The following is a 21,606-nucleotide window of genomic DNA, read 5'->3' as shown; positions in this document are numbered from 1 at the left end:
AGGGAAAACTTCTTCACACAGGAAGTGGTGAATCTGTGGAATTCTCTGCCACAGGAAACAGTTGAGGCCGCTTCATTGGCTATATTTAAGAGGAAGTTAGATTATGGCCCTTGTGGCTAAAGGGATCGGGGGTATGGAGAGAAAGCAGGTACAGGGTTCTGAGTTGGATAATCAGCCATGATCATACTGAATGGCGGTGCAGGCTCGAAGGGCCAAAGGGCCTACTCCTGCACCTATTTTGTATGTTTCTATGTTTCTATAAGACATACCTGAAAATGAGGTACTGAACTAGTGAAACTGCAACACTGCCTGGACCAATGCTCTGTTATGCTGCCACGTGTAATCATGAGTGGTATAATGTGAGCTGCCTTAATTTCGAGTGGCTGGTAGCACTCACATCTACAGTGATGAAATGGTTTGAGAGGTTGGTCAGTCTAGACTGAACTCCTGCCTCAGCAAGGACCTGGACCCACTGGAATTTGCCTATCGTCACAAAAGATCAATGGCTCTTCACACAGTTGTGCACCTGGACAGCACAAACATCTGTGTCAGGTTGTTGTTCATCAGCTATAGCTCAGCATTTAGTACCATCATTTCCACAATCCTGATTGAGAAGCTGCAGAATCTGGGCCTCTGTACCTCCCTCTGTAATTGGATTCTCAACTTACTAATTGGAAGACCACAATCTGTGTGGATTGGTGGTAACATCTCCACCTCACTGACAATCAACACTGGCGCACCTCAGGGGTGTGTGTGCTTAGCCCTCTGCTCTCCTCTCTATACCCATGACTGTGTGGCTACACATACCTTGAATACCATCTATAAATTTGCTGATGATACAACCTCAGGTGGTGATGAGAAGGCGTACAGCAGTGAAAAATGTCAACTAGTGGAGTGGTGTCGCAGCACAACATCAGTAACACGAAAGAGCTGATTATGGACTTCAGGAAGGGTAAGAAAGGAACTGATATCAATCCTCAGAGAGATCAGAAGTGGAGAGAGTAAGCAGTTTCAAGTTCCTCGGTGTCAAGATCTCTGAGGATCTAGCCTGGTTCCAACATATAGACAATAGACAATAGGTGCAGAAGTAGACCATTTGGCCCTTCGAGCCTGCACCGCCATTTTGAGATCATGGCTGATCAACTACTATCAATACCCTGTTCCTGCCTTGTCCCCATATCCCTTGATTCCCCTATCCATAAGATACCTATCTAGCTCCTTCTTGAAAGCATCCAGAGAACTGGCCTCCACTACCTTCCGTGGCAGTGCATTCCAGACCTCCACAACTCTCTGGGAGAAGAAGTTTTTCCTTAACTCTGTCCTAAATGACCTACCCCTTATTCTCAAACCATGCCCTCTGGTACTGGACTCTCCCAGCATCTGGAACATATTTCCTGCCTCTATCTTGTCCAATCCCTTAATAATCTTATATGTTTCAATCAGATCCCCTCTCAATCTCCTTAATTCCAGCGTGTACAAGCCCAGTCTCTCTAACCTCTCTGCGTAAGACAGTCCAGATACCCCAGGAATTAACTTCGTGAATCTATGTTGCACTTCCTCTACAGCCAGGATGTCCTTCCTTAACCCTGGAGACCAAAACTGTACACAATACTCCAGGTGTGGTCTCACCAGGGCTCTGTACAAATGCAAGAGGATTTCCTTACTCTTGTACTCAATTCCCTTTGTAATAAAGGCCAACATTCCATTAGCCTTTTTCACTGCCTGCTGCACTTGCTCATTCACCTTCAGTGACTGATGAACAAGGACTCCTATATCTCTTTGTATTTCTCCCTTACCTAACTCTACACCGTTCAGATAATTTGCCTTCCTGTTCTTACTCCCAAAGTGGATAACCTCACTCTTATTCACATTAAACGTCATCTGCCAAGTATCTGCCCACTCACCCAGCCTATCCAAGTCACCCTGAATTCTCCTAACATCCTCATCACATGTCACACTGCCACCCAGCTTAGTATCATCAGCAAATTTGCTGATGTTATTCTCAATGCCTTCATCTAAATTGTTGACGTAAATTGTAAACAGCTGTGGTCCCAACAACGAACCCTGTGGCACCCCACTAGTCACCACCTGCCATTCCGAGAAACACCCATTCACCGCTACCCTTTGCTTTCTATCTGCCAACCAGTTTTCTATCCATGTCAATGTCTTCCCCCCGATGCCCTGAGCTTTGATTTTACCCACCAATCTCCTATGTGGGACCTTATCAAATGCCTTCTGAAAATCGAGGTACACTACATCCACTGGATCTCCCTTGTCTAACTTCCTGGTTACATCCTCGAAAAACTCCAATAGATTAGTCAAGCATGATTTACCCTTGGTAAATCCATGCTGGCTCGGCCCAATCTTATCACTGCTATCTAGATGTGCCTCTATTTCATCCTTAATAATGGACTCTAGCATCTTCCCCATCACCGATGTCAGGTTGACAGGTCGATAGTTCTCTGTTTTCTCCCTCCCTCCTTTCTTAAAAAGTGGGATAACATTAGCCATTCTCCAATCCTCAGGAACTGATCCTGAATCTAAGGAACATTGGAAAATGATTACCAATGCATCCGCAATTTCCAGGGCCACCTCCTTTAGTACCCTAGGATGCAGACCATCTGGACCTGGGGATTTGTCAGCCTTCAGTCCCATCAGTCTACTCATCACCGTTTCCTTCCTAATGTCAATCTGTTTCATTTCCTCTGTTACCCTATGTCCTTGGCCCATCCATACATCTGGGAGATTGCTTGTGTCTTCCTTAGTGAAGACAGATCTAAAGTACTCATTAAATTCTTCTGCCATCTCTCTGTTTCCCATAACAATTTCACCCAATTCATTCTTCAAGGGCCCAACATTGTTCTTAACTATCTTCTTTCTCTTCACATACCTAAAAAAGCTTTTGCTATCTTCCTTTATATTCCTGGCTAGCTTGCGTTCGTACCTCATTTTTTCTTCCCATATTGCCTTTTTAGTTAAGTTCTGTTGTTCCTTAAAAACTTCCCAATCATCTGTCCTCCCACTCACCTTCGCTCTATCATACTTCCTTTTTTTTAATGCTATGCAATCTCTGACTTCCTTTGTGGCCCCTTTCCCCCCCTTTGATTCCTTCCTTCTCTGGGGGATGAACTGATTTTGCACCTTGTGCATTACTCCCAAGAATACCTGCCATTGCTGTTCCACTGTCTTTTCTGCTAGGATATCCGTCCAGTTAACTTTGGCCAGCTCCTCCCTCATGGCTCCATAGTTTCCCCTGTTCAACTGTAACACTGACACCTCCGAGCTGCCCTTATCCTTCTCAAATTGCAGATAATATCTATGTAGTCATGTGGCTATACTTAGAGTTTGAAGAGATTTGGTATGTCAACGAATACACTAAAAAACTTCTATAGATGTACTGTGGAGGCATTCTCACAGGCGGCATCATTGTCTGGTATGTGGGGGGGTGCTACTGCACAGGACCGAAAGTAGCTGCAGAGGGTTGTCAATTTAGTCAGCTCCATCTTGGTACAAAGTATCCAGGACATTTTCAAGGAGCAGTGTCTCAGGAAGGCAGCATGCATTATTAAGGGCCTCCAGCACCCAGGGCATGCCCTTTTCTCATTGTTACAATCAGGTAGGAGGTACAGAACCTGAAGGCACACACCCAGCAAATCAGGAACAACTTCTTCCCCTTTGCCATCCGATTCCTAAATGGACATTGAACCCTTGGACACTACCTCACTTTTTAAGTATATACTATTTCTGTTTTTTGCAAGATTTTTAAATCTATTCAATATACACACTGTAATTGATTTACTTATTTATTATTTTTCACTTCTATATTATGTATGGCATTGAACTGCCTCTGCTAAATTAACGAATTTCACGTCATATGCCGGTGATAATAAGCCTGACTCTGATTCTGAATTAAACTCATAGGAAAAAACAGCTCCTAGAACACGCTCATCCTCAAAGATAGTGGGCCGTAATAGAGGTAATAATTTACAATGAGAAATGCCAAATCAACAATCTGGCTTAAGATCATCACAGACAGCCAATTCAATTAACTCCACATTAATATGGTAGAGTATGGAGGGCAATAGTCTGGGTGCAGTTCAATCGGACTAGGCAGCTTAATGGTTTGGTACAGAGTTTATGAGCAGAAGGGCCTGTTTCTATGCTGTAGTGTTTTATGACTCTGTTCCTATATTGCACTGTGGAACTAGTGTAATGCTAGACAAGCTGTTCCAAGTACAATTACAACAATGGCAGCCAACTAAATTATTCAACTATGCCAAGGTACATACAGTTTGGCGTATCACCATCTACCTCATCTATCCACAAAAAAATCCCAACATTTTCACTCTTTAAATATAATTCTCAGGTTTTTTTTTATCCTACTTGTTTAAGGCTGGAGTGCTGGGCAGGTCAGGTCCCACCCATCTTACCATTAACTCATTAAACAATGCAGCTTCACATGTTGGTAACTGGCCCAGTAAGCCATTTTGATAACCTACTGCAGACATTCCTTTTGTTCTGCATATCTCTTTTCTCCTACTGTAAACCAACTAGTGTTTCTCTTTCACAGTCATGAAAGGTCACAGACCTTTGCTCATTCCAGAGATACTGGCTGTCCAACTGTGTTTATTAAACTTTCAAATTATGAACTGTCACTCACTCATTGATAACTTGCTCAATAATGAACAGATACTCCCCAGATCAGGTCCACACTTCAACATGGATAAACGTTCTTGACATTAAGGCAGCATTTGACCTATTACAACATAAAGCACCTCTGATTAAAATGAAGTCAATCGGTGAGTGACACTAAAATGAAAGAAAATACTCCAATAGTTAAGTGTAATGCCCTGGGAAAGGTTTCACTGTTAATGTAATGGTTTCTCTGTAGCAGCAGTTTGTTTGGGTTATGTCTAAAGATATAATGGGGGCTTTGGAATGTGCAGCATCCAATAAGGGGAGTGGTTTTCCTTCTTGTGTGCCTGAGAGTGAGGGATTCAAGGGCTTTTCTTCAGCAGAAGATGGAGAGAGAAGAGGTCAGAATGGAGAGGTTGTTGTAGACTGCAGGACTGAGTGGACATGGAATGGGGTCGGGAGTCAATGATGCCCGGGGGAACCAATGGAGAATGAACGAACGGGAAATTAGTGAGCTCCAACATGCGCATTAGACTGTTTCATTAAAATGGGCCCTTTTTGTGTTCTTTACTAATTCTCTAGTCAAATTAAGAATTAGAAAGCTAAATTGTTTAATTGCATAAGGTGTGCTGTTCGTTGTTTTGTGGTACTGAGTTAGTATCTGCCCTTACCTCTCTGGTGAATAAGTGGGAAAATGTCCAGGTCCAAAGTCCCTACTATGGTAGGCTCTGCCTATTCGCTGGAATAACACCCACCCTTTAAGGGAAAGAGGAATATGAGACTTGAGCAGAGCAGACCTCTCAGTTGCTAGACGAGTGGCAGTGCTCTGATGATGTAAAGCGACAGAGATTGGTTGAAAGTTTGAGGTGAGGACAGACACCAATCTCCTAACTTATATCCTAACTTCAGCAAAATTGGATGCCACAGGCAATCGGTGGTTGGCGGCATTGCCTGCCTATGATTTTAGCCTTAAGTACCGACAGGGAAGCAGGAACATTGATGCTAATGCTTTGTCCCGACGTGTGCACGAGGGGCTGGACAGGGACGAAGATTGGGAGAGCTTTCCTGCCCTGGGGATGAAGGCCATGTGTCAGTTTGCCATCACAGTGAAGGCAGACAGAAAACAGGGGCAAGAACAAGCAGTAGATCAATTGGGAGCCTCTGATGACACCATTCCACAAGTTTACCGTAATCTGACTGCTCTGAAGACAAATCAGTTGCTGGAATTGAGTTGTGGAGAAGTGGCAGCAGCTCAGTGAGATGACCCGGGCATCAGTACCATTTGGTCAGCAGTCGTAGGAGACTACCATTGCTCAGGTAGAGAAGATGAAACACGCCACGTGCTTCCATTACTGAGAGAATGGCCCCGGTGTTCCCAGCTGGTTCTGCCAGAGAAGTATCGGAGGATTGTGTTGAAGTCACGTAATGATTCTGGATATTTGGGGGTTGAAAAGACCTATGAATTGCTCAAAGACCAGTTTTACTGGCTCCAAATGAAGCCAAAGGTCAAAGAATACTGCAAGATGTGCATTCACTACATAAGGCAGAAGACACTGACTATGCAGGCAGTTCCCTTGACCCACTTGCAGAGTGCAAGGCGCAGGACCTATCATCTGCAGGGTGATCCCCAGCCCGAGAGATTTATCGGACCTTGCTAGGCATGTTTGAGACCTTGGAGATCAAAGGTAGATGATTGTTACTGATCATCCCAGACCCAAGACTTCACTGTAGAATCTCCTCACCAAACCTTTGGACAATTCATCAATGATCTTGCTTTAATTTCAAAAATGGGCAGGTTCAGTGATGATTGTGCAATATTGAATTCCACCATGAGCTTCTCAGCATAGGTGACTGCCTGTCAAGGAGCAAAACTTAAACAATACTCAGGTATACCTTTACACCAAAGGCACAGGAAACAGTTCAAAACAGCAGTTCAGAACAACAATTTGGAATGTGCAGTAAAAGCTGGCCTTGCCAATGATGCCAACAATGATGAAAACAACTATGTTAGTCTTCATCATGAGGGACTGATTACAGGAGCAAAAAGCCTTACTGTAATCATATAGTCCTTCATGAGACTGCACCTGGTGCACTGTATACAATTACTGTCATACACAAAAAAATTTGCCTTGGAAATGTATAAAACAATTACTGACTGATTCTTTGGATGATATTTCAGGAGCCATTGAATACCAATTATTCAGATTTCAGAAGATTGATACGAATTCTCACTGAATTATACAAAGCAGAGTAGCGGTTAGCATGGCACTATTACAGTTCATAGTTTTGGGAGTTCAGAGTTCAATTCTGACATCACCTGTATGGGAGAGATGAGTAGACTAAAAAGGTGGGGTGAGGAGAGGGAGATCGGTAAAACCAGAAAGGGGGAGGGGTGAAGTAAAGAGCTGTGAAGTGGTAAGTTGATTAGTGAAAGAGATACAGGGTTGGAGAAGGGGGAATCTAATAGGAGAGTACAGAAGGCCATGCAAGAAAGGGGGAGGAGTACCAGAGAGAGGCGATGGGCAGTCACGAAGATAAGGTGAGAGAGGGAAAAGGGGGTGGGGAAGGGGGGGCATTACCAGAAGTTCAAGTTATCAGTGTTTGTGCCATCAGGTTAGAGGCTACCCAGGTCGAATATAAGGTGTTGTTCCTCCCACCTAAGTGTGGCCTCATCACAACAGTAGAGGAAGCCATATCAGAATGGGAATGGTGGCCACCGAGAAATCCTGTTTGGTCCTCGCCAAAGCAGTGTCCCAAGCTATGTCGGGTCTCACCAATGTACAGGAGGCTGCACCAGGGTTCCGGTCATAGTACATGACCCCAACAGACTCACAGGTGAAGTGTCGCCTCACTGGAAGGATATTTGGGGCCCTGAATGATAACGAGGGAGGTGGTGTAGGGACAGGTTTAGCATTAATGCCCATCCCTTTTCACCATTTCCCATCACCTTTCCCCCCCCCCCCTCACTTTATCTCCTTGCCTGCCCATCACCTCCATCTGGTACTCCATCCCCCTTTTCTTTCTTCCATGGCCTTCTGTCCTCTCCTATTAGATTTTTCCATCTCCAGCCATCCTTTCACCAATCAACTTCCCAGCTCTTTACTTCACCCCTTCCCCTCCCGGTTTCAGCTATCACCTTGTGTTTCTCCCTCAACCTTTTAATCTGCTCATCTTCTTTCTCTTCAGTCCTGCTAAAGGGTCTCACCCTGAAACACTGACTTTACTCTTTTCTATTGATGCTGCCTGGTCTGCGGAGTTCCACCAGAATTGTGTGTGTATTGCTTGCACATCTGCAGATTTCCTCTCGTTCGTATTTAAAATTCCTAAGTGGTTTGACAGGGCTAGTACACGAAGTATGTTTCCTTGGAAGGAAGGCATCTGTAACACTACTGTACTGCACTTATGATTCAGCCATGATCTTGATGAATATCAAAGGGGGGGGAGAGAAGAAAAACAGCTTCTTCCTTCTTCCGCATTCCTGAAGAAGGGCCTCGGTCCAAAACATCAACAGTTTATTCATTTCCATAGATGCTGTGTTCTTCTAACGTTTAGTATGTGTTGCTTTTGAATTCCAGCATCTGCAGAACTTCTCATGTATGATTTGCTGCTCCACTGTGAAGTCTCTTTGAAGGATGCCTATCCTGAAAAAGTTTAAATCTTCTCTTTGACAGGAGACTATCTCTCACTGCTCTCCCTCTGATCTCTGCTGCTCTCCGACTCTACGACCACGTACTCACTCAGACTCTCTACCACATATCCTTCCTGGGAAGTTGTCTTCATTTCTCGCATCTTCCCCTCCTTTCTAGTACAGAAGAGGAGCATTGGCCTGAAATTTCAACTGTTTATTTATTTCCATCGATGCTGCCTGCCCTGCTAAGCTCCTTCAGCATTTTGTGTATGTTGCTTTGGATTTCCAGCATCTGCACAACCTCTTGTCTTCCTGTTCCTTTGTTATACTAATTGGCATGCTATTTAGCACCATTCCACGGTCCTCTTGGTCCTCTAGTCTAACAAGCACATACTCCTCTGAAGCAGCCTGCAGCAGGAACCTGGCACCTATGCTGTGGTTTTATGCCGTGCCACCAGTGTTCAGTGGCAGCTATAGTTTTTTTTAAACCACTGAGAAATCTACAAGCTTGGAAAGCTACGTAGTCAAACAAAGAGGGGGTGGGAGATGCCGGTTCCATGAAAACCCAGATTCAAAGGGCCATTATGTTTTCAATCTCAAATTTCACCACTGAGCAGCTGCACTAGTCACTCCAGCCCACCCACCACTACCCTCACAAGCAGGTTTTTTTTTTAAATCAGTAATACTATGAGCCATAAAACACATTTTCATGCTGATTCCATGCGCACTCTGACATACCCCATGCAATAATATCCAGTGTATACAATGCCCAGATATCAAAAGACTGTGGTAGGCAAAGGATTAAAACAAAATATATCATGCACAGAGCCTTAAAATAGTGTTACAAGGTTCACTAATGATCGGTGATGTCTTTTAGTAATGTTAACACAGGTTGAGCACCCTTATCCAAAATGCTTAGGGCCAGAAGAGTTTTACATTTTTGCAGATTTTGGAATTCTTGCATCTGAGTGACTTGGGGACGGGACCCGATCTGACACAAAATCATAAAGCTTAAACATATGCTCTGAAGGTAGTTTTATATAATATTTTTAATAGCTTTCACTACCTCAGTCACTCAAATGGCTGTTTGGCATCATCATCATTCCTAACTCTGAATTTGGGTAAGCGATCTTTGTCTTACACTTGCTTATCACACGTGTACTCATGCAGTTGATCAGTGTGTTAAATTTTCTATCAGTGATGATCTTAGCAAATAATGAATTTCTCTGCTGCTTCATGATGCTTTATCACTAAAATTCTTCAAAAATTTAATGTGCCTCTTCTGCAATCAGCCTCCTGAATATCACCTTCAATTTTCAGTTTATGATAGATCTTTGCTTGTTTTATGAGCAGTTCTCAGAACTGTGTGGTAACCGGAGCATCAACTGGGAACCTTCCCAGAACCACGTGGAATATCCCATTTGTAATGTTGTGACAGCGCTCAAAAAATTCCAGATTTTGGAGGTTTTCGAATTTTGGAATTTCAGATAAAGGATGCTCGACCTGTATAAGCAAGGATATTCATAGCAACTTAAAAGAGTGTTTCTTCGGTATTGACGGATCACAGGAATCCAAATCAGATTTTGAAAATACAGTGGCAAAACTCTGGGGTAGGAAAAAACAATTTGTACTGAAACAAGATCTACAAGAGATAAGGAACAATACCTAAATTAACACCACTCACTATGAAAAAGCTCTGGAGCATTAAGTTAACTTAACTAAGACCCAAGGTTTCAATAGCGTAATAAAATACAGTATAAGCAACTGGAAAGTGGCCACCAGGTTGCAGTCAGAAAAGAAACATGGATTTACTCCAAGACGTCTCCATTTGCATCCAGAGCAGGTAGATCAGCTATAGTACTAAATAAAAAGGCAAGAAAATAGGCCTAGCCCATATAGGAAATATTCTTGCAATATCAGAAACATTCAATTCCGCAGTCCTCTGTAACCAAATGACTCACTGCTAATAACTAGGATGTGGAAAATGAAACTGATAGTTGTTTACCAGTTCAACTACAACAGAACAAAGACAGACAAATGGGTCAAAGTTGGACTATCAATATGGTACCATCTTTCTGTTCTCCTCCAATAAGAAAATTGGATCTGGAAATTAGGATTTAACTCCTCACCAAATACTGAACACAAGCTCAAAGAATCCAGAGTCTAGGACTCAGAGAAAGCTGGGAATCATAGGTCCAAGACCAATTACCTCATGTCTAAATAGTCAGCTCATAATGCAAGCTGTGAGTAATGTATTTGTAATTAAAGAGTAAATATATACATTTCACCAGTTGTCAGTGGTATCTCCAATATGTGAAGTTAAGCACAATACAAACCTTGAATACCACAAGATAGGCAAATCTATAAATTCTAATTTCTCTATGTCTTATCGTTTTAAATTCAACATGGGGTAGTAATTACAACCCCTCAGACATCCCATAAAACATATTTCATCTCAACCATGTTGGTGCCAAGGGTCCTGTGAGGTCAGCCACCCATCAGACAACCGTCCATCCAAAAAGAGGCAGAATGTTTCTATTCAGCAACTGCTTCTAGATCCAGGATCTGAAACATTTGACAGATCCCATTAATGTCTTCCAGCAATTTGCTTTTATTTCATATTTTCAACATCTATAATCTTTGATTTTCATTTCCCTTACTTTCTAGCTGTTTGCGCGGAACCACTTCAGTTGATGCTATTGCACATGATTCCTTAACGTAAAAAGCATTAAACTTTCCCAGCAGAGCATTTCCACAGTATCTATAATCCTCCCCTGACTGTTGCCACTTCACTACAGAATGGATAATTTACTACAGCCAATATATCAGCACAGATTACAAAAATTGTTAACATCCTTTAGGCACTCACTTGATCATGAGGAGAGTGGAGTTATGGTCATGGAGCAGTGCAGCACAGATCTGTTAGTCTGGCTGACCTGTTTTCCTGCCTAGTCTCCTCAATCCACATCTAGACTATATCACTCCATAACCCTCTCATCCATTTACCTAACAAAACTTCTCTTGAATGTGCAAACTCCACCTAGGGTTAAGATCAAACAAGTTCCTGGAGTTAAAGGAGAAGTATTAACGGCTGTACTACTGTACCAACCTTAGAGAAACCAGGAAGGACAAGTTGTATCAAAATTTTGCAAAAGTGGATTTTTAGAAATTACATCAAGATCAGCTTTATTTATCACATGCACATTGAAATATACAGTGAAATATGTCACTTGTGTTAAATCAAATTGGCAAGGATTGCACTGGGCAGCCCACAACTCACAAACTCTAACCGTTCCTCTTTGGAAAGTAGGAGGAAACAGGAGGACCCAGAGGAAACTCATGCAGTCATGTGGAGAACGTAAACTTCTTATAGATGGCAGGAATAGAACCTCAATCTTACAGCTGCCATTGTAAAGAGTTGCACTTTTGTTAGTGCAATCTGTTTGTTCCATTTACAAAGCAAAATACATACATTTTTGTAATTACTTCTTGCTTTTGAGGCATTTCTGACAACATATTTCAGACTTTTGCTGGATTTTGCTATTAAGTGAATCTCAGAAATTTAACACAAACTTCCAAATTATCCTATCTTACCATGCAAGATTCACACCATCTGAATGTCATAGTAGTACAGTACAACTCAGATAATTTGCTGGTCTGGGTTCAGTATCCAGTTGACTTTTGCAGAACTGCCTTCCCACTTGCTGGGGTCCCAGTTAAATTTGCCTGACTCAATTAAACTTGCATGGTTCGCCGGAATATTCTTATAAGGCAGAGCATTTTAACATGAATTAAATGTGCAGTTTGGTATTAACAGAAATAGCATACAGTACCCCAGAAAATCTGGCAGGCTGACACCAAAGATCTACATGTACCAGACTATCAAGAGCTTTATGGTGGTTTCCTTTCCAAGACATCGTTGGGCTATAAAAACATTTTCTCATCATCTCTTATTTCAAAATACCTAATCGTAATTCCACCCCCCCCCCCCCCTCACGCCACTGCACTAAATAGGACAAAGAAACAAATTTTTTCCAAATAATTCCTGGAAATAAAAATGAGATTAAATGTGAAATTAAAAAATGCCTTTAACTGATATTGGACAATTCTGAGAAAAAAATCTCATAACTTTTCAAAATGAGCAATGTGAACAAATTCCAGCCTTATTCTTCCCAGTGCCTATAAATAAATATTAATTGCTAATGTTAGAAATTCTCAGCTCTGTTTTATCATTTTTGGCAGATTACTAACAGATGGTTAAAATATCACAATATCTCAGAGGCAAAAATAAAAACCAAAGCCAAAAAGGATCTGATTATTAATTTCGAAGAAAAAATATTCAGCTCAAAATAGGTATACCAGTAATTTTACTGCACTCGAGTCTTGCCACCTTGCATCACTTCCACCAATCAATATTTTCTGCTGTTCACTTTCAATTTGCAAAGTCACAAGTGCTATTTCTCTTAACTATTCAATGCAATAACACTTTGCACATACTTGCTAAAATGCAATCTGCAACAACAAAACCAGAAAACGTACATGTTAGTAATTTTATGGCCGAGGAGAGGAGCACATGATTGTAGGGTTATTGCAGCATTGAAGCATTGGATGATAAAATGCAAGACCAAAGTGAAGATTAACAGTCTGGCCCATTCTGTCAGATTGATAAAAGAGGAACAAGGCCTACCAATTGTGGAGCACAGATAACAGAAAGGATATTTTGGAGGGAACTAAAGCTTTCACCAGAGTTGTTGTATCTCAGCTCTTTACACTTTCAGGTGTAGAAAGTGAAGAATAGTCAGATTTCTCTCATATCATTTGAAAATAAATCACTGAGCATCAAGTCATTTAGGTAACCAGGGCTAGAGAAAAGATAAAAACTATTGATGTTATAAGGAGTCGTGTTAAAATTCAAAGCAAAGCAGTGTTCATCAGTCCTCAGGGGCTTCAAAGAACTGAAATTCAAAAAAAATTTACAAAGAGCTGACAAAAGGTCCAAGACTATCAGTATGACAACCTCCATCCTAATAAGGAGCATCCATGACATAGGACCTGTAATCATACAACAATCGCTTCAATTACGTAGCAGAGATCAAAATGAAGCTTGGAATCTTCAGGTCATGACATGTACTGGTTTAGATTAACAGCAAAGAAAGGTGACTGTCAGATGATGAAAGCTAACATCAGACAGGCACAAACTTGGGAAAAATTAGGAGTTTTATTAGTTTATTTTGTAGAATATCTTTAGAAAATTAAGTGGCAACTTTCTTTGAATTTCTAGCTCGGTAGTGTCAAAGGAAAGCACATATTCCAACAGTTCAAAGCTGACAGAAACACTAACCAAGCAGCCCTGTACACAAAAAAAGTCACTATATCACTTCATCTAAAAAGTTGGAAAAAAAAATTTCAAGTCGACACTTTCCCACTTACCTGGCAGCAGACATTAGCTGCTTTGAAGAGATCGTTAGTTGACTTTTGATCACCAGATGACATCACGGGGCTTTCTATTGCTGGCTGAAATACAGGAGGGCCTTGTTTTTAAAATTAAGTTTCATAAGAGTACAATATTAGTGATTAATCTATCCACTGATGGAACACAAGATCAAGAATAGGGTATTTAGCCTCTCGAGTTGTCTACTTAAAGAGGAATATAAAATTTTAATGTTTTCCAATAAGCACGTCATCTAGTTACAGTAAACTAACCTCTCAAGCAAATAATAACCACCAACAATATCCAACTACAAATTTCTGAAAATTAAGTAGGGGACATGCTTAAATGTGTGATTTTCCATTTTTTAAGATAAATTATAATCAATTTTAAAAGCATGCAATTGTTTAAAAGACAAGTGAAAGGATTTTGACCATTAGCTCAATCTTGTGAGATAGCCTCTTCTGAATGAAATAACCTGGTGCATCACATGCAATGTGATATAGTACAAAATGGTGGCAATAAATATGCAACAATTAGCTCCAATAAATCAATTTGAAGACTATTATCTGCACTTCACTCCCACATGAGAAATACTATTATTTTTATAGATTTTGGCTGACAAGAACTTTTTCAGCATTTCATTTTTATTTCATAAGCCAGCATGCCAGATTTCCTAGATCTTACTATACTACAATTTTCACAACATTGACAAATATGCAGGAAAGGTGATGCAATGGAGAATGAAGTCCAACACCAAAAGTAATGAGAGAAAGAACTGACAACATGATTCAATAACTAGAAACAAGAATTTCCCAAAGCAAATTAGGGGGCGCTTCAAACACAGGTTGCCAGTCAGAGCAACACACACAAAATGCAGAAGGAACTCAGTAGGCCAGACAACATCAAGGAATAGAGTACAGTTGATGTTTCAGGACAGAACTTTTTGGCAGGGCAAGAGAAAAAAGCTGGGGAGTAGATTTAAAAGGTGGGGGGAGGGGAGAAAGAAACACAAGGTAATAGGTGAAACCCGGGGTGGGGTGGGGGGGGGGGGGTGAAGTAAAGAGCTAGGAAGTTGATTGATGAAAGAGACAAAAGGTTATGGAAGAAAGAAAGGGCAGGGGTGAGGAGCACTGGAGGGAGGCAATGGGCAGTTAAGTACAAACCCCATTTCCAGAAAAGTTGGGATATTTTCCAAAATGCAATAAAAACAAAAATCTGTGATATGTTAATTCACGTGAACCTTTATTTAACTGACAAAAGTACAAAGAAAAGATTTTCAATAGTTTTACTGACCAACTTAATTGTATTTTGTAAATATACACAAATTTAGAATTTGATGGCTGTAACACACTGTAACAGTAAATGACTCCAACAGACTCACAGGTGAAGTGTCACCTCACTTGGAAGGACTGTTTAGGGCCCTGAATGGCAATGAGGAAGGAGGTGTAGGGGTAGGTATAGCACTTATTCCGCTTCCAAGGTTAAGTGCCAGGAGGGAGATCAGTGGGGAGGGACGAACGGACAAGGGAGTCACATAAGGAGCTACCCCTGCTGAAAGCAGAAACTGGGGTGGGAGGGTTAGGGAAAGATGTGCTTAGAAGTGGGATCCGTTGGAGGTAGCGGAAGTTTTGGAGAATTATGTGCTGGACATGGAGGCTGGTGGGGTGGTAGGTGAGGACAAGGGGAACCTTATCCTAGTAGAGTGCCATGAGGATGGGGTAAGAGCAGATGTGCGTGAAATGGAAGAGATGCGGTTGAGGACAGTGTTGGTAGTGGAAGAAAGGAAACCCCTCTCTTTGAAAAAGGAGGACATTTCCTTCATTCTAGAATGAAAAGCCTCATCCTAAGAGTAGATGTGGCGGAGACTGAGGAATTGAGGGGAAGGGTGGTGTTTTTACAAGTAATAGGGAGGGACAATGTATAGTACAGGTAGCTGTGAGAGTCCATGGGTTTATAATAGACCAGTAGATAAGCTGAATCCAGAGACAGACAGTGAGATTGAGAAATGGGAGGGGGGTGTTGGAAATGGACCAGGTAAATTTGAGGGCAGGGTGGAAGTTGGAGGCATTAGATGAAGTCAACGAGTTCAGCATGGGTGTAAGAAGCAGCACCAATGCAGTTGGCTACCTGGAATCGTCTAGGTTCCAAGCCTACACTACTGACTGTCCTGCACTTTTCCTACACTACTGGGAACATGTCTTCACTGATGGCCAGTCTGAGTTCAGTTGGATGTTCAGTGGAGTGGCAATTAAATAGTATAGTGCAGTGAGCATTACTTCCCACGTGGTGTTCAAGGGGTTTAGCAGGGCTTGAATCAACTGATACTCTGAACTCAAGGGAATGTTAGGAAGGTACCCAAAAGTTTAGTCATAGAGACAGAATTTAAATGTTGCAGCAGGGAGAAAAGAAATTCTGGAACTTGACAGATATACTGAAGGAGATAAATAGGAATTTAAATAATTTAAAACCTTTTGACTGTAACTTACTGTAGACCATTGTTTATTTTAAATGCAGGGATATCTTTATGCCTGATGTAAGAATGGTGATCAGATCAAAAAAAATTCAAATTTGAGGACAAAAGAAGAAATGAAGAGACAATAAAGAGACAAGTAAAATAATGCAGAATTAAATGATAGAGAAGAGTTTGAAGTTCAACTTAGGGCAAAGTAGCAATGTTAAAATTGCAAATACAAATTTAGCATCTCCATAAGGGAAACAATCTGTGGTTAGAGTGGAATCAATGACTTCTGTTCTGCCCCAAGTTTCCTGTATAATACTAATTTACCCATTTACACTAATCCCACATTAATTCAAATTTTTAATTGTATCCACATTCTCACCAACTGCCCCCCCCCCCATCCGATATTACCACTTGTTTACACTCAGCAATTTACAATGGATGATTACTGGACATTAAATATTTAAAATTTAATTAGTGGATATGGCTACTCCCAATTGCCCTAACTGAGTGCTTTGTTCAGCTATTTCATAGCTATGTTAAAAATCAATCACATCACGGAACTTCATATCACAAATAGATAGGACTGGTACTAAGTTAGGAATCTTGTTGACAGTACAGCAGGATACAATGGATTACAACTAGATCTTCATCAGTTGGGCTGAGGAATGACAAATGGATTTTAAAACCTAACTGAGAGGTGATGCATTTTTGACAATCAAACTTATACAGTGAATAGCATGGTACTGACATGTTATAGAAAAGAGGAGCCCTGAAAGCAGGCACACAAGTAAACAGGGTGGTGAAGAAGGTGTTTAGCATGCTGGTCCCCAGTCAGGGCAGAATTTAGGAACAGGGACTTTGCAGCAGTTAAACAAGTTGTTGGTGAGACCACATTTGGAGCATTGTGTACAGTTTTCGTAGCCCTGTTACAGGAAAGACACTGCCAACCTGCAGAGGGTGCAGAAGATATTTATGAGGATGCTGCATGAACTGAACTAGAAAGCTCAAGTTGTAGAGAGGTTGGCCATGCTGGATCTTTATTCCCTGTAATGATGGAGAATGAGAGGAAACCTCAGCAGTTTATAAAATTGAGTGATATGGATAAGGTGGACTGTCTGCATTTTCCCCTGAGTTGGGAAGTCTAAAAACTGGAGTGCACTGATACAAGAGGGTGAAATTTAAAAAAGACCTGAGGTAACTTCTTTACATAGAGGGTGAATATCTGGAATGAACTGCATAGAGAGGAAAAGTTTGGAGGGTTATGACATGAACACAGGAAATGGCACTGGTAGGGAGCTTGCCGTTGTCAATCCTCACCTCGTGCAAAGTTAACTTTCTCCAGTGCAGAAAGAGTTATACCAAACTATACTAAACTCTCTTCCCCTCCCACTGTTCCCTCGAAGCTGCGTGTGTGTATGGCCTCACAGTAACCAAAATGCTCCTGTGCACATAGCTTTTGTTGCCACACAACTGGAATTTTTCTTTTAATGTTAATATAATTGTGAAATACTTTGCAACTATGAGTTAATGAAAATAAGCCATTAATTTTCTAATAGACATACTTTGAAACATTTTATAGTTTCAACATATTTACATTATCAGTGTTTCAAGGTCCAACACTTGTAAATTGTAACAATAAAAACAGAATGAAAGGCGGTAGTCCACCAAATGCTGACGCTGTCTAGTCAAAACATTTTGTTTTTACCATTGTGCCTGTCAGTTGTTGATTGCCTGACATCATTTACTTGTGTTCTAAGTTGTTGTTTGTTTGTTTAATGTACATATTACCCCAAAAAATTGAAGTGTTGTGCTGTTTTAAAGCCTCGTAACAATTTCTTGCTTAAAGCAAGTTGGTTGGTCCTTGCAGCTGTTTCACAAATAGGAATGCTATTCTCTTGTCTCTCTTCGCAATTAAGAATGGCTTACTTCCACACCAGCTCTGATTTCTAAAGTGGCTGAGGACAATGTCAGATCCACATATTCAGCTACAGGTGAGGCAGGATGTTTGACAGAGTAGGCATATGAGCCTTGTGAGAAGTGGTCCTCTTTTTCGGTATGCACAGGACTTCTGTATACTCCCAAAGACACATGAAAATTGAACCCTCTACTTAAACAGTCATGGCTGAGTACGGCCAGAAATGACACCTGTTTGAAATTGAGAATATCTTTTGAATTGCTTTCTCTGTTCGCCTGGAAAATTTCTACTATGACAAATCTTGAAATGTTGTTTTGGAAGCCCAGTATTAAGCATGTAAACCAGATGGACAGCCCATCACAGCCAACTATAATCAGCATCTCCAATGATCCTATTGATGACAAATAAATGGGCAGAGTATTCTCATAAATACCATGTTTTGAAAGACAAGACCATCACAATGTCCTCCAGTTCAGGACAGGGCATCTGTGAGATTATCCTCAGAAAGGGCAATGCTCTGAAAGGCACTAAGTACTAGTCAAGAAAATGTATGCTCTATAATAATCATGGACAATCTTAACCTACATATTGACTGGACAATCAGTTGACATAGTGGCATTGAGTCTAAGCTCACAGACAGAGTTTTGACTCCAAAAGTACTATTTTATGTCTCATTGTTAATCAACTCTGGCTCATTACACCATTTTGTATTATTAATTCTAGAGGAGCCTTCACACAATTGAATATTCAGTTTATTAGAAATCTGGATCTGAAATTCATGTTCTAAACATTAATGAACACAATGACATTGGTTCAAGAACAAAGTTGACTAACGTGGACTGGAAAAACAAATCAAAGGGCAAGAGTGCAGATCAACAGGCATTTACAATATCGTGACAATTAAAAAAATATAATTCAGCGAGGAAAAGAATCCAAAAGAATGCATTTACAATCTATAAGCAAGTTAATAATGGTCTCAAATGGAAAGGCCATTATTAAGGTTAGCAACCTGGATAAACTTTAGAAACCAAGAAGAGCTAACTTAAATAAATAGAGTATGAGAATAAACTGTTAAATAATTTTTGAGAACTGGGTGAGAGGGGAGGAAAGAAAGCTTTAAAAGTATATAAAAAGAGTAGTTTATATAACACTATTAGATAGGGGTGAGCACGCAGGTTAGAAAGGCATGAAAATCCTAAAGGGGATAAAAGGAGGGAGGAACTTTCACTGGGGGGAAAATGCTTAGCAAACTAATGGGACTAAAAGCCTCAAGGCTTAAAGCCTAGGGAAGTGAATGCAGAGATAGTAGGCATGTTCCGAGTACTCCAAAATACCCTGGATTTTAGAAGACTGAAAAACTACAAAACTAATATCACTATTTAACGCAAGGAGAAAGGAAAGCTGTAAATTGTAGCCTAGCTAACTAAACATACGATATTGTTGAATTCTAGCATTTTCCCAAAATAAGTTAAGTGTTCAAATTAATCAAAGTCAAGCAGATTCAACATGGTTTCTGAAACACTTTAACGAACTTACTGGAGCTCACTGAGAATATAGTAGAGGCAGATAAGAGGGAACCAGTAAATGGAGTGGTTTTGAATTTCAGGAGGTATTTGGAAAGGTGAAGCATAGAAGGTTACTGCACTAAAATGCAAATGACTTTTTATATTGGCACAGACAGGGAACTTCATAACATATAGAAATAGAATCCAGATAAATGAGTTAACTTTTCAGTTGGCAGTATCTGGTGGGTTTGCAGAGATCAGCTTTGCAGCCTTTCCTACTCAATCTTTATTAATGATTTGAATAAAGGGATCAAGATTGGCAAATATACATACAGTTCTCTGGATTCTCTATACCTGACAACTATGAAGGCAGGCTCACTGAATATATCTGAAGTAGGCATCGACAGTCATTTGAACTACAAGGGAGTTAATGGGTTTGAGGAGATATGGAAAATGATCTCGAGGCGAAGATTAGATATGTTACGATTGACTAAATGGCAGAGCAAGCTTGTGGGCTTCTTGGCCTACTCCTGCTCCTGTTTAAGTTCTTATATAATTATGTTGCCGGACTATCCACTGCCCCATCAATCAGACAAACAACAGCAACTGAAACACTAACCATAAGTGTTTTGTTAATACAGATTCTAATAAATGACCTCTAACAAACAGGAGCTGCAAAAGTGTCCATAGCAATGAACGTCTTCCAAGTCCAGAATAAGTAAACTCAGTGAAGACTCTTGTGTTCCTCAGTCACAGCGCTCCTGGCAGCTTTGAAAAAATAACCAGAAAACAGTGGAACTAATTAACTGCACAAGTAAGACACTCCTGGATGCAAACCCCACCATGCCAAGGAAAAAGAAACTGCTTTAAAGGTACTTGAATGCCACGGTTCAACAGAAAAGTGACCTAAAGAGATGGTACTTGAAAGGAGCAAAAGAATTTTAGCAACATGCTACAAATTCTTAGTTACAGGTTTCCCCCGCAATCCGAAGGCAGAGGGTTTGTAAACCAAAATGTCGTAAATTGAAGCAGCAATTACCATTAATGTATATAGGAAAAATTTTTGAATGTTCCCAGCCCCAAAAAAATAGCCTACCAAATCATACCAAATAACACATAAAACCCAAAATAACACCAACATATAGTAAAAGCAGGAATGATATGATAAATATACACCCTATATAAAGTAGAAATGCTGTAGGTACGGTTTGGGAAGACAACTAGCCAAAATCGATTTGGAGGGGGGGATATCGGCACATACACGCCTACACACGTACACGCATACGTATGCACGTACATGCATGTACATACAACTGCCTGCACAAGGCTTCACGGTCATTGTAGTCTTTCTCGGAGTAAACACACATATAAAGCGGGCATCTTTTTTTTTCGTAAAAGCGAAAATCCTCTTTGGTTAGCGAAAACAGGTACTAATGTAGGTCTTTTGTAACAGCAAGTTGTCGTAAAGCGAACGTTTGAAAAAAGGGGGACACCTGTACTGTCAAGGCCATCTACAACAATGTTTCACTTTGCTGAAAGTCAAGAAAGGCAATGACAATGTGCTGGAAGGGACTTAGGGCAGAATGCTCAATCCTGTGCTGAACAACTAGGTCAGTTAAAATCAGATGGTCATAATAATAGAAACAAAAAACCTAAAGCACAATACAGGCCCTTCAGCCCATAAATCTGTGTCGTATTTGCCTTCACCACCGTCGCCAGCAGCCCATTCCACGCACTCACAATTCTGCGTAAAAAAACTAACCCCTGGTATCTCCTTTGTACCTACTTCGAAGCACCTTAAAACTGTGCCCTCTTGTGCTAGCCATTTCAGCTCTGGGAAAAAGCCTCTGACTATCCACATGATCAATGCCTCTCATCATCTTATAAACCTGTATCAGGTCACCTCTCATCCTCCGTCGCTCCAAGGAAAAAAGACCGAGTTCACTCAACCTATTCTCATACGGCATGATCCCCAAACCAGGCAACATCCTTGTAAATCTCCTCCGCACCCTTTCTATGGTTTCTACATCC

The 21,606-nt window shown here is 40.9% G+C and overlaps 1 protein-coding gene across 7 annotated transcripts in view; it reads right to left on the bottom strand.

The window, feature by feature from the left end:
* Positions 1 to 21,606, bottom strand: part of brd4 (bromodomain containing 4) — a 182,513-nt gene that overhangs the window by 124,255 nt on the left and 36,652 nt on the right. For 3 of the 7 annotated variants that reach the window (XM_073069093.1, XM_073069090.1, XM_073069092.1), the window contains exon 2: positions 13,694 to 13,777. The exons of the other annotated variants lie outside the window; for them this stretch is intronic. In XM_073069093.1, the coding sequence (XP_072925194.1) occupies positions 13,694 to 13,707 (14 nt within the window). In that variant the 5' untranslated portion in view covers positions 13,708 to 13,777. The remainder of the gene's footprint in view (positions 1 to 13,693; positions 13,778 to 21,606) is intronic. 7 annotated transcript variants of the gene reach the window in all.

Source organism: Hemitrygon akajei, chromosome 16 (genome assembly GCF_048418815.1).
Source record: "Hemitrygon akajei chromosome 16, sHemAka1.3, whole genome shotgun sequence".
In the NCBI taxonomy this organism is placed as follows: Eukaryota; Metazoa; Chordata; class Chondrichthyes; order Myliobatiformes; family Dasyatidae; genus Hemitrygon; species Hemitrygon akajei.
Note: the sequence above shows the minus strand (reverse complement) of the source record. Positions and strands in the feature narration are given on the sequence as shown.